At 36.1% G+C, this 14024-nt stretch overlaps 1 protein-coding gene across 1 annotated transcript in view; it reads left to right on the plus strand.

Moving 5' to 3' along the window:
• na (sodium leak channel non-selective protein na) overlaps positions 1-14024 on the plus strand; it is a 1005813-nt gene that overhangs the window by 826725 nt on the left and 165064 nt on the right. Inside the window, exon 35 of the mRNA XM_090411658.1 lies at positions 5481-5574. Coding sequence (XP_090267784.1) covers positions 5481-5574 — 94 coding nt within the window. The remainder of the gene's footprint in view (positions 1-5480; positions 5575-14024) is intronic.

Raw genomic sequence — 14024 nt, forward strand, 5'->3', positions numbered from 1 at the left:
GTACATCATTCAGAGTGTTGAAAGTTTTTCCACTTGGTTATACTATAAATTAAAGATACCAAGAAATTATATACTTCATTTAATCCTTTATCCAAGTGTAAGCAAACAATTTGCATCTGAACTATTTTCAGGACTGGGGCAACTTGTATAAAGAAGCTGACTTCACATCACTTGCCTTAGTATCCCATAATGCAAAGCACATCTCCTTGCAGACATGTATAATGCTGTGCATTATGGAGAAGTCACATCAAATAAGTGGTGTCAGTGGAACTAACTATAGATACAGGAATAAGTTGAGATGTTTGTATACAAATGCAAGAAGTATAAGAAGCAAGGCATATGAAATGGCTGCATTAATTGAATCAGTGCAAGACTCATATTAAAAGAATATGTCAAGGCAGATGCCAACTCCCTGGCACATTCCGTCAGAATACGTGGTGATATAAGATCAAGTCCCTGATCACTTTTTTGTTTATATTCCTTCCACAATACTTTCCTTTTTTGTAGCTCTTCCTTATTAACATCAAGTTTGCTCAATTCCCCATACACCTCTTGCTCACTTACAGTCAGTCTCTCCTCTCCAATCATCAACTGCTCTCAATCTTTCCATGATGTCACATTCACAAGAATGAAAGACCTTTATGAACTGCTCATTAAGTATCTCCACTATATCTTCCACAGTAGTTGTCCTTATACCATGTTATCCAATCAGTGTCATATTTCCATAATCATTCTTTTTTTTTTTTTTTTGCTGGCTATATATTGAAAGAACTCCCTAGGATTCCTTTTTTGGCTTCATTAGCTAACTGCTGTTCATACTTCGCTTTTGCTACCCTTACCAACCAAGACTTACTAATTTTGCTTAGTCTTTGTAATCCTCATGGAATTGGTTATTACCACTTATCTTATGCTTTTTTTCTCTGTATCACATGCTTAATCTCTTCATTCATCCATTTCATACCTACCTAATTTAATCTTCTGACCCTTGATATACATTTAGTCATTGCTTCTACTAAATGGTTCTTGAATATCCCCCAAGCTGCATTGATCTCTTTTCCAGCTAACTCCTCATTTCATGCTACACCTGCAAGCATTCTACTGAGCTCTTCATAATCACCAGCCTTGTAGTTCCACATAAAATCTTTTCTCACCGAGATCCTCAAACTGCTGGCAACCACTCAGATAATCACTTCATAGTTACTCTCACCAACCAACTGGAGGGTTATTTGACACCTCGTTCATAATTACATCCTCTGATGAGATAATCAAATTCAAGACTTTCAATCCTCATGTGCCTTCTGTTACATACTGTCTGAGGTAGTTGCCCCTCAAAATCTCAAGAGACTCATTTTCTTTACTTCCAGTTGCTATCTCATCATCCCAGTCTATATTGCCATAATTAAAATTACCCATAATAATCACCATTTTCTTATTTGCTAATTTGATTAAACATTTCATAGTCCCTACCATCCACATTACCAGGTATATAACAACATTGAACTAAGTATTACATTCTATTCACCTCTACCTCACACCATACTGCCTCAAAACTACTGGCACTATTTCCCTCTTGCATCTCTACTTTGTATGGCCTTAACTCTTTCTCTATCATTTTGTTTAACTTATATGTTAATGATACTGGTGAAGATTTGGATGGGTAGACTCAGTTGTTTGCAGATGATGATGCAAAGTTGGGATGAATTATGAAGAGTAGAGAAGATGTTGTGGCCTTACAAGAAGACTTGAAGAGATTCAGTGAATGGGCATCCTCATTCCCGTGCCCATTCACTGAATCTTTTGCAAGTTCAATGTTGCAAAGTAATTTTTACGTCGCCGAATTGAAGCCTCTTGGCTCTTTATTTTAAATAATTTATTGGTACGCCTTCTTGGCAATTCGTATAGCAGAGTATATGTAAGTACTGTTCACTACCATCTTAGCATTATTCAGGTCTACCTACTCACTGTTGAGACCTCAAAAATGGTCGAAACTGGTCTGGGTAGTGACCTTCTCTCATAATGTAGAACAGTAATACATCTCCAAGGAGCTGTTGTTTTACATTATGGGTAAATACTAAGAACAGTGATCGGAGCTTGCTCCACTTTTGCAACGAGTTGCCCTGGCATTGCACTACTAGGTGTTGGCTTATGCTCGGACTTGCCGAACTTTATATAGTTTCTATATTCGGCATGAAACTCTTAGATTAGATTTCTATCTTTCAGTTTCTTATTCGGCTTTGAAATAATGTGGGATTTAATATCCCCTTAATTTAAATCATTTTTACGTCGCCGAATTGAAGCCTCTTGGCTCTTTATTTTAAATAATTTTAATTAATAATAAGTAAAATAATCATTTCAACACGTGTGTTTTGTGTCCCTAAATTCGTGAATATGAATTGATAGTGATGTAGGTATCACATTTATCTACTATTGATATGATATCTTATCACAGGCCCACTGCAGTATTTACATTGATATTTTTCAATACATTAAGTCCCTCCAGTTCATCTACCTCGATTTTCACATCAGTCTCTATCACATAACTGCAAAAGTCACTAATTGGCTGATATACCCTTGCAAAGTAATCACTTAGTAACTGAAGTATTTCTGCTTTGGTCACTTTTCTACTATCGGCACTAAGTAAATTTATCTATCCATAATCATTCTTTCTCTTACTAGTTACATAGGGAAAAACTCTTGGATTTACTTTGTACTGCTTAGCTAATTTTCTCTCAAAATTTGATTTAGCCTTCCTTACCGTACTGTTACTCTTCTGGCTTGTGCTTTATATTGCTCATGGGCATGCTGATCACCTTTTTGTTTATATTCCTTCCACAATACTTTCCTTTTTTGTAGCTCTTCCTTTATGTTACTAATCCACTTAATCCCCACTTGGTTTATTCTCCTGACCCTGGTTATGCAATCTGATACTGCCTTGCTCAAACAATCCCTGACTTCTTCCCATGCACTAATGACCTTTAATCCATGTATCTTTTTATGCAATGGCACTGCTTCAAGGTGCATCCTCAGTTTATCATAATCGCCAGCTTTGTGTCCACATAAACCCTTTCTTGACTGAAAATTCCACATGTTCAGCAACCTTCCAGGACAACATTATATGGTTACCTTGATTGGAGGTATACTTGCTATTTTAGTTATAGATATATCCTTTGATGCTAATACCAGATCCAACACTCTCAAACCACTGGTCTCCTCCCTCATGTGCTGTTTCAAGTAATTATCCCTTAGTAACTGCTTAAATTCCATTTCCATTTTTGCCATGTGCCCTTTCCTTCTTCCAATCTATATCCCCATAGTTGAAGTCTCCCATGATAATAACTTAACCTACACTCATTGTGCTAATCTGCTGATGCATGTCATTCACATCCTCTTCTGGACCCCCCCCCCCAAGTCTGTAGCAACCAGCAATATATTTTGTCCTATTTGCCTCTATATCACACCAGACAATTTCAAATGAACTGTTTCCCTCAGATTCCCAATCTTCTTTAACTTCTGTTTTTGTTGGTTATAGTTCAGCTATCATTGATAATACCCCTCCTCCTGCCCTATTTCCTCCATCTTCTCTGAAAAATACAATATCCATTACATTCTATCCCTGTAACTACATTATTCTCTGTCAACCAGGTCCCACTCATGCCAATAACTGATGCTGATACTTTAGGCATTCATGTACATGCATTTCAAAATCCCCTTGGACCCACAATTTCCCCCTTACATAATGTCATTAGCTGCCCATTCAGATTCGAAACCTGGGAACTCTACCCAGCTCTTCCCAGTCATTCTTGCACTCATTCTCATCTATCCCAGAGGATAGATGAGAATGAGTTCAAGAATAACTGTGAATCTTTCTCTTTCCTCATAGTCACTCTTGCACTCACACTCATTTGTACTAGGTTGGTTAGATGCATGTCCAATTGCTTCCCCCCAATTTCTCTAGTTTCCCTGGTTTTGCACTTTGAAACTCTCACTGAACACTTTCTCCAAGCATCTAACTTCAAAACTGTTTAAGTGCAGTCCATCAGGCATACAGATCCTTTTGTCCATTAAATTCACTCACGACATCTATAAACTGCACACCATTTCTTTTACACAATCTTCTCATTGACTTATTGGCAGTCATGGCCCTCTGAATTCTGTCCTGTCATTCTGTGGCAGCAAACTCACAATTTATTTTCTTACTCTTCATTATTGTTTCTTCCAACAACTCTTTCATATCCTCTCTCATTGCATATTTCTCACCTTTCAAATCATGTGTGCCTGCCAAAACAGTTAACTCGTTTACTTCTTTCTTCTGCACACTTACATCTTCACTTAAGTGTGAAGATAACATCCTTTATCTTCATACTTGGAAAACATACTGTCATCATTTTCTCATTAAGTGTGCTTCTTATCATTGAATCCCAATACAATACTTTCTCTTTTCTGACAGTTTCTTACACTTTCATACTTTTCCCATTCTCTTTCTTTCTTTCTCCTGCTGTACCACATGCCAGTGATTTCTCCAGGTTGCTCATGCTAACATTTTTTTTTCTTGTGAAGGAGTCTGTGTAAGCATGTAATTTCTTTCCAGACTTGCATCCCATAATTCACATTGTTACTTTCATCCACTTCATTCAAACTCATCTGTATTTTATGCAGTATCATTCACTGCTTCTGCCACATTCTTCATAACACTTTCACAATCCTGTGTTATATCCTTAACATCAGGCGCTTCATTTTTCTGCTCCCAACACAACTCGCATTTATTGCATTCGCACATGAAACATTTCTGACAAACATTCTCTTCATTCTGACTCTCATACCACAGCCCATTCATTTTCAGCAATGAATACATCAAACACATACTACTTCGCACTAAATCCCACATTAATATCATTCAACATCGATGTCTTGGCCATCATTTTTCTTGTACACATCCGTTTCATAACATAAAATGCTTTTGAAATAATATCTGCATAATAATAGTCACAACTGAACAATACATTCAAAAATAAAGAAAATAACATCAGTTATATTTAACACTATCACCAATATTTACTAAAAATATGGACTTATTTGAGTAGCACATGTTCCATAGCAACTACTAGCCCTAGTACAGAGCCCTAAGTTACTCCACTAGTGAAACTCATTCTCCTAGATTCTTCTCCACCATATATTACTCTCTGGTGTCTGTCAGCCATTCCCCTGTCCATGCTACTAGCTTCATGTCCATTCCCATTGGCTCAACTTTTTTAATAGTTTTCCATGTAGTATTTTATCAAATGCCTTTGCAAAGACCAGCAGTACATAGTGTTGCATTTCTTTATCCAGTTCTGCTGTTACTTTATTATAAAATGTGAATAACTTTTCTGTAGCATTTATAGTTTTTGATTCACCTTATAATTTATTTTCATAAATTATATTGTTCATAGTGACATGTATCATGCAGGTGTAATATAGAATTTTATTGTTTATATTTTTAGACAAGCTAACTTTCAAACAGCACCTAGTGGTATTGCCATGTTATTCAGAATTGTAACAGGTGAAGACTGGAATAAAATTATGCATGACTGCATGGTAAGGAAAACTAAATAATACAGTCTGTATAGTTTTCTCCTTTCTTTTAGTGTTACATGGTGATCAGCATTCATTTTACACAAATTTTGGACTCTACAACCATATTATAAATATCTAATTAATTATTAATACTTATTTTATTTTACTACAATAAAATATATAATATAAAAATAAAATATAATAAAAAAAGAAAAAAAGAGTGTATAGTTTGTCTGTTTTTATCTCGATAAAAAATAAAAATACATCTCATTGATTATGATTGTTCTAAAATATAAATATATTATTATTGTAGTAAATGGCAAGCATTTGCCATTAACATCTTTGTGCTTTCTTGCACACCAAAAAATTCATTAATCTATTTTTTATTACTACACAGATGGAAAACTAGGTATGAATTTAGCAATTAGGTTCTGTGGAGGGATCCACTACTGAATCATATGCTTAAAGTCATGGAAAGAGATTAAAGCTCGCTTATTCATTGATTGGCTAGACATCTAACTAATTATTTCTTTTAGATGCCTAATGATCCAATGTTATCTGTAAGGGCTTACCTGATAGAATGCCTGGGTACAATTTTTTTTTTTTTTAATTCATCATGAGCATCAGAACTAAGTATTATATATGATAACTTCTTGCATCCTAAATTTTGTGATTTTATAGAAACTTTAAATGACATGTTCTTATTCATAAATAAATTTTATAATAATAATTATTAATATTAGTATTATATGAGCATCTCTATGAGGTTCAAAGACTTATTGTGGGAGGCTCACACTAACCATTATTGATACGTTGATATTTTTAAGAAGTCATTTCTCTCCTTAAACTTGTTCACTGACAAAGCACCCATAATCACCTCTGCCAAACCATTCCACTCATACTCTATGCAAAATATCTAGTCTCTACACCTCATCCACACTGTTACACAACTCCCATCTGGTCATGTATTGAAAGATTTCTTCAGCATCTTCTCTGTAAAACTCTTTTAATAACTTTATAATCCACAAACCTTCAGTCTATCATCATAATGAGTATGCTATAAATCCACTCACCATTTTTGCCTCTGAATCTTCTCCACTATTTCCATGCCCCTCAAGAAACTCAGGTTACTGAATCTCTGCACATTAGCTAGATGTGTTTGTATCAAAGCCTTGTAAAGAAGGGATAATCACTTCCTTATCCTCTTACTCTATCCCAAACAAGTGTATTAAGAAATGCACTTGTTAGAGACAGGTGTAGTTCTTAACAACCAAGTGATTCTTTGCCCTATTTTGCCCACTTTTATGTTATATTCTCTGAACTTGAACTCTTTGTCTGCCATTGTCCCTAAATCTCTAGACTCATATTTCTTGCACTCCACTTCCAATACACACATCTAATACACAACATGAGTTTTTTTTTCATCCCAAGAAGCATAACTACACTTTGATATACGTTGAACTGGCAGTCATTGTCCTTTGCCTAAAGTATCAGTCTATCTAGATAATCCTGAAGGATCTTTACATCATCTTTATTAATGTCAAATTGAACAGCAGTAGCCCAAATACAGAGCCCTGAGGCATACCACTGGTCACTTGCATTTTCTTTGATTCAACTCAACCATATATTACTCTCTGATGTCTGTGCATCAGCTACCCTTGTATCCATGTCAAACCCCATTTGCTCCAACTTATGATGACTCCATATCTGGTCAAATGCTTTTAGAAGATCCAGCAGTATCATGGTGTAGCCATTTTCTTATCCAACTCAACTTATGATTTTATCGTAAAGTGAGTAACTAAGACAAGACTACCCTTAAGTGATGCTGTCACCCAAACAGGATATCATATTTTTATCCATCAATTCCTAAATTCTGCCCTTAACCGATTTTTCCAGTATCTTAACCACCACTCCTGAGATACTAACTGGTCTATATTTTGCTGCTACTGCTGTCTTGGAGTCTTCTTTATATTATGGTACTAACTTGCCCTCACTTCATTCCTTTGGGACATTGCTAGTACCAGCACTTAAATTAAATAGCACTCCTATTTCTCTTGCAGTTTCCTTCAAAACATAAGTTGCTATCTTATCCAATCCCATTCACATTGAAATATCTTAATATCCTAACTCTTCCAGTTCATCTTCTATTTTCATATTAATCCTTGTTGCATCAGTCATTGCATATCTCTTACTGGATGATACATGCTTGCAAATTATATTTTCTATTTATGTCACCTCTCTACCATCAATGTTCATTAGTTATCCTTCCATAATCATTGTTCCTTTTACTTGTCACATAGTAACAAAAGAATTTGCAATTTCCAGATCCAATTCTGTCTTAGCTGCATAAATTCCATTTCATTCCTCCCATGTGCCCTTTCCTCCTTTCAGCCTATATCTTTATAGTTGAAATCCTCATGACTGCTGTCCTTGGCTTATTGACATAATTTTCTAGTGCATGTCATCTACATCTCCTTTTCCTCCACTGGTATACAACATCAACAAACTATATATTTTATCATTTGCTTTTATCTCACACCATATAGTTCCAAATACGTTGTCTCCCTAAACTCTACCTTCCTGCTAAAAAACCTTCTAATAATTTTGTTTATATGTCGATATCACATTGCTAAAATTAATTTTTATGCATGCATATTGAATAATAATTCCTTTTTGCCTATTTTTGTACTGCTGTAAAAGCCTCTGTTATAATTTTATCTATGTGTAGATACTGCATTCCTTGGCTTGGTGTTTTATACATGCATTTTGTTTATTAACTTATATTGTTAACTATTTCTGTACTACTGTAATAACCTCTGACCTTGTGTGTTGCTGTGCCCTCTGCAGCAATTCTGTTTATCTGTAGATGCTGCTTTGTGGAACTAACTCAATTTTGTACAGGCATATTGTTTACAATTTTCTTTAACTGCTTGTGTATAGTTGTAACCTTTAGTACGGCACAGTATGACTTTTGTTGTTTTTGTGCCAAATAAACTATAAACCAAGTCCTGCTAAAATTCTACTTTTACTGATTGAGTTTCTTCTGCTGTCATTAGCAGTACCTCTCATCCAGTCCTATTCTCTCTATCTTCCCTGAAAATACATTCCATTACATTATATTCCTGTGACAATGTCATCCTCCTCTCTCAAAAATGTCTCACTAAGGCATGTAATTTTTGGCCAATTCTCTTCATCTTTGTTCCTGATCTTTCTTATCTTACTATACATGCATTGCAGTATCCCCTCAGAATGATAGGTACCTTTGAATCTTTTAACAAATGCCACATGACAAATTTAGTAGTTAAATTGGAACATATGTAGTAGATTAGTGCATTGGATTGGAGATTGGCTGTCTGTTAGGTATCAACAGGTTGCGTATAGAGGGAGAGTGATATCTCCAAAGAGGAAAGTCACTAGTGGCATGTCCCAGGAGTCTATTTTGGGGCCATTGTTGTTTAATTTGTATGCAAATGACATTGGAAAAGGGCTTAAATGGTGATATTTGATAGACTGATTTCAAGGAAAATCATTGATAGATTAGTAATAACATAAGCTTTTCATGTAGTACCACCATAGAAAGTTTATATGCTTAATTACCAAGTTAATTATAACAGACATGAAGTGATTATAACTAAGATGAAAAGCCAAATGGCTATTTTTCTGGAAAAGTTAATTAAATTAAGGGGATAAAAATCCCTTATTATTTTACAGCCAGTATGCGAAACTCTAAGATCAAAAACTATGATCTAAGAGTTTCATGTCGAAGAACTATCGGTGAATCCAAGCGTAAGTGACCACCTGGTAGTACAACACCAAGACAACTCAAAGCAAAGGTGGAGCAAGCTCCCTCACTATCCTTGATATTTCTCATAATGTAAAAACACACATGAAGTGATATTGATACTTTAATCCTTTACCCAAGTATAAGCAAAGTTTGTGTGTGAAGTATCTTCATGACTAGGCTACTTTTGTAGAGGCTTTTGACTTCACATCAATCACTTTAATGCAAAGTACACTTCCCTTTGGACATGTATGTTGCATTGCATCATGTGAAAAGTCAAATCCCAGACTGATTTCAACATTTATCAGTAGAAGTGAGAGCCAAGAGTATACTGAGGTTAAATCAATGCAAAAGTCATAGCTTCCAAAATATAAGTAACAGAGTGGTGTATCATCATATTATTAAAATAGTCTGGATCAGAGATAGCTATATAAATATACATGCCCAGATATACACATCCAAAAACAAAGTGCACCTTGCAGTATGGGATATGATATGAAGCCTCTATATACAATTATCCTAGTGCTGAAGATATTTCACTTGCAAACCTTCTTTGCTCATACTTAGTCAAAGGATTAAAATTAAAATTTAATCATAATACTGAGTAATTACCACCATAGTACATGTATACCTCTTGGGGTACATATTAGGAATTTGATGATGAAAATACGCACATACACAGTTAATTAAATACACATTCAGATTAATTTGAGGGCCAAATATTAAATAAAAAATACTTTCTCAGTAGTAACTACTAGGTCTGAGAGGCCATGAAGCCTAGAATAAAAAAAAAACAATTAAAATTAAATCACCTTATTATTATTATTATTATTTAGGCCTCCAAGGAGTCAAAAGACTCATCATGGGAGGTCCTTCCTAGGAAACACAAGTCTATCAAGACTCAACATGGGAGGTCCCTCCTAGGAAACACAAAGTCTATCATACCACTCCTTAAACTCATTGACCGTTCTTGCTCTCACCACTCCATCAGGCAATGCATTCCACGGTTCAACCACCCTCCATGCAAAGAAACCACCCCTCACCCTCTTGCTCACAGTTTCCTTTCGTAACTTCCAGGGATGGCCCTTTAATGTCGTAGGTGTGTTTCTTGAGAAATTAAACAAGGGAAGTAAGAGTGAGGGACTGTAGAAAGTGTGAAGTTAGTGGATTGTGGTGATTTGAATGAAAGTTGGGAACTGGAAATGAAAAATGCCAGACAAAAGGTGGAAGACAATAACAGATGATGAATATAAGACAAAAATGATAGCCAAAATAGTGAACATGAGAATGTGAGAGTGGAGAATGTGATTGTAAAAATGAAAACCAGTCATAATTGCAGAAACAGAAGTGTTCCTGAATGGAGCAATAGCAAGAGTGATTGTTGGAATGCAAGAGTTGAAAAATTAAACGATTAAGATGAGGAATGTGAGAACAGAAATGAGATGTGTACAGAATGAAATTAAACGTATGTTGGACACGAACGGAAGAGTATGAAAGAATAAAATGAAAGATACTGGAGAGAGAAAAGTGGCAAATGACTCAAGAATAGCACTGTCTGGAGATGCTGTCATAAAAGGTGTGATGGATGAGAGGGTACAAAAGGTATGTTTTTCAGGAGAGAGAGAGAGAACAGGGTGATTGAGCCACTGTATATGAGAAGTAAGAATGGAGGGAGTTAGTGGTTGTGGTTGGGCCGAATGATTTGTTTGGGCATAGGGAGAATGCGAGATTGAATACCTGGATATTATTGAAGAGAGCGAAACACAATAGTGTGGTAGAAAGGTAGTTTGTGTTTTGTCCAGGTACGACAATGGTGAGTTGCAGTGGAGAGCAAATTCTTGAATGGAATTTTAGCAGAAATATATGAAGAGAAAGAAGTACAGCTTGTGAATATATGGGATGAACTTGAGGAACAAATGGAACCATTTTTAGCCAGCTTGGTTATCTGAGTGGTTATCTGTGGGTTCGAATCCTGCCGTGGGCATGGAAGTTTGTGATTGTCTGTGAAAATACTAGTGGTGGTGGGCAGTAGATGGCATTGGTGTTGATGATGATGATGGTAGTCGCAGTTTGCTGTAGCTGTTGGATGGAGTGGTGGAGATGGAGTGTTGTAGAGTAGGTGCTCTCCCTCAATGAGTCCTTGGACTCCTTGGAGGTGTCGCATAATAATAATAATAATATAACAGCAACGGACTGCATCTGAATGGTTTGAATTCAGATGCGGTCTGAAGGAGTGAGTTATTTTCGAAGGCTGCTGCTGCTTCTTCTGGAAGGAAGTGTAATGAGTGATGCAAAAAAGGTATCAGTGGAAATGAAAGATGATGTGAATGAGCAGGAGAATGGGCCAGGTGAGGCTTAGGTGGTTGTAAATGGAGAAGAGAATGTGAGAACAGGAATGAAAGTTGGACAGGAAATGGGGTGGGCAAGGGAGGTCAGAAAAACACAGTGTATCAACAATGATTCTGAAAACGGTAATGAATGCACATATGTAGATGATCAAGAATACGTGGGGTGTTGGGTCTTGGGAGCTATGTGGGGCAGAAGATGAACAGATGAGGGCAGATGAGAAGTCACGGGAATAGGATGAGTAGGACTGGTTATTGAAATGAACTGTTGTGTTTATTTATGAATGCCAGGAGTATCAGAAATAAGAGAGATGAAATTTTTGCAATGATCGAGTTTATGTTCCCAGAGATAGTTGGAATAAGTCGAACATGGCTGGATAAGAATGACATCTTGATGAAAATAGAAATGGATGGATATGATGTTTTTTTGTGATGATTGGAAAAGCAAGAAGGTAGTGCTATGGATGATAGCAGGGGTATTTTGTCATGCAAAGTTGAGACAGAAGGAGAAAAAAAGTGGTTTTGAAGCAGTGTGGTGTGGTGTGAAGTAGAGGTCAGTAGCATGAGATATTTGATGGGGCTGTTGCTACAAGCTAGGGAATGAATGTAGAAGGTGATGAACAGTGAGCAAAGAGTGATTGCTATGGGTTATTTTAACTAAGGAAATTTTGATTAAAATGAAGAGAATCAGGGAATAAGAAGAATGAATTTCTTGAGTTCTTAAGGAACAACAGTCTTAGGTGGTATATAATGGAGAGCATATGAGGGTTAAGAGTTTTAGATCTGATTATATCATCAGAGGATGTAACTGTGAATGGAGTGTCTAATCTTTCCCCGGTTGGCGAGAGTGACCATGAAGTAATCACTTAGGTTGCAGCCAATCACATGAGAACTTCTATAAAAAAGGGATATATATGGAACAACAAGGCTGCTGATTATGGAAAGTTTAAGAGATAACTGGGAGTAATAGTGTGGAAAGAGGAGTTGAGTGTGAAAAATATGGATGCTGCATGAGCATTGATCAAGTGCTATTTAAAATAGCAATGTCTGAGTATATCCCAAAGTTGAAACAGCTAAACAAGTAGGAGTGAAATCAATGAATGAAGAAATCAAGTGTGAAATCTGGAAGAAGACGGCATGGTGGAGGCTACATGAGATGAATATTGTTAATGATCAGTTACATGAAGAGTACAGAGAGCATGCCATAAAGGTAATTTGATTGGTACAGGCAGCAAAAAAAAAGAGCAGTCTGAGAAGACATTAGCCAATCATAATAAGAAAAATCCTAGCAAGTTCTATCAATATGTGTAAAGTAGAAGGAAAAATGACAATGGAAGGATGATTCTAGTTAATGACACTGGCAGATTCATAAACAATGCAGAAGATATAGTTGAATTACTCAGTGAACTTCATCTTCATGATGACATTAGGAGAAGCTGGAGTGTAGAGGGTATGGTGGAGGTGGGACCGATAGTGAATAAGCAGGAAGTATATGAAGAATAAAGTAAACTTGATATTAATAAGGCTATGGGATTTGACAGTATATCACCACATCTTGAGGGAATGTCCTATGGAATTAATAGTACCCTTGGCACAACTAGTTAACATGAGTCTTGCAATAGGACAAGTCCCAAAGGAATGGTAGGTTGGAAAACTTTTCCCATTTCACAAGGGGAGGGAGGAGGATAAGACTAAGACTACAATTATAGGCTAGTCTGTGTGTCTGACTGAGTTTGTAGTTAAGGTATTAGAGAAGTTAGTGAGGACTAGGATTCAGAAGTGGGTTCATAATACTGGTATTTTTTATGATGTTCAGCATTGGGTTTTAGGGGGGGGTCATGTCTCAGCAATCTTCTTACATACTACAACAAAGTGAGAAATTCATTCAATAAAGGAGATGCATATATGGTGGCATACTTAAATTTTTGAAAATCATTATTAATTATATGAAGAGCCAAAGGCTTCAATTCGGCGACATATAAACTTGATTTGAAATGAGTTGCCTCAGTGTTGCACTCCCTAAAGGGTCAATTGTAACACTATCCAGGTATTTGCTTATGCTTGGACTCGCCGAACCTTATATATTTACTATATTCGGCATGAAACTCTTTGAGTTTCTTATTCGGCTATGAAACAATATGGGATGTAATATCCCTTAACTTAAATAAGTTTATATGTCGCCGAATTGAAACCTTTGGCTCTTCATATAATTAATAATTTATTAGGACACCTTCTTGGCAATTCTCATAGTAGGGTATATGTAAGTTCTGTTTGCTACAAACTTGGTATTTCTAGGTCTATCTACTCACTGATGAGACCTCAATAAAAGTTGAAACCGGTCTGGG

The sequence above is a fragment of the Typopeltis vanoorti genome, chromosome 21 (genome assembly GCF_054136105.1).
Source record: "Typopeltis vanoorti isolate ZY-2024b chromosome 21, IOZ_Tvanoo_1.0, whole genome shotgun sequence".
Lineage (NCBI taxonomy): Eukaryota > Metazoa > Arthropoda > Arachnida > Uropygi > Thelyphonidae > Typopeltis > Typopeltis vanoorti.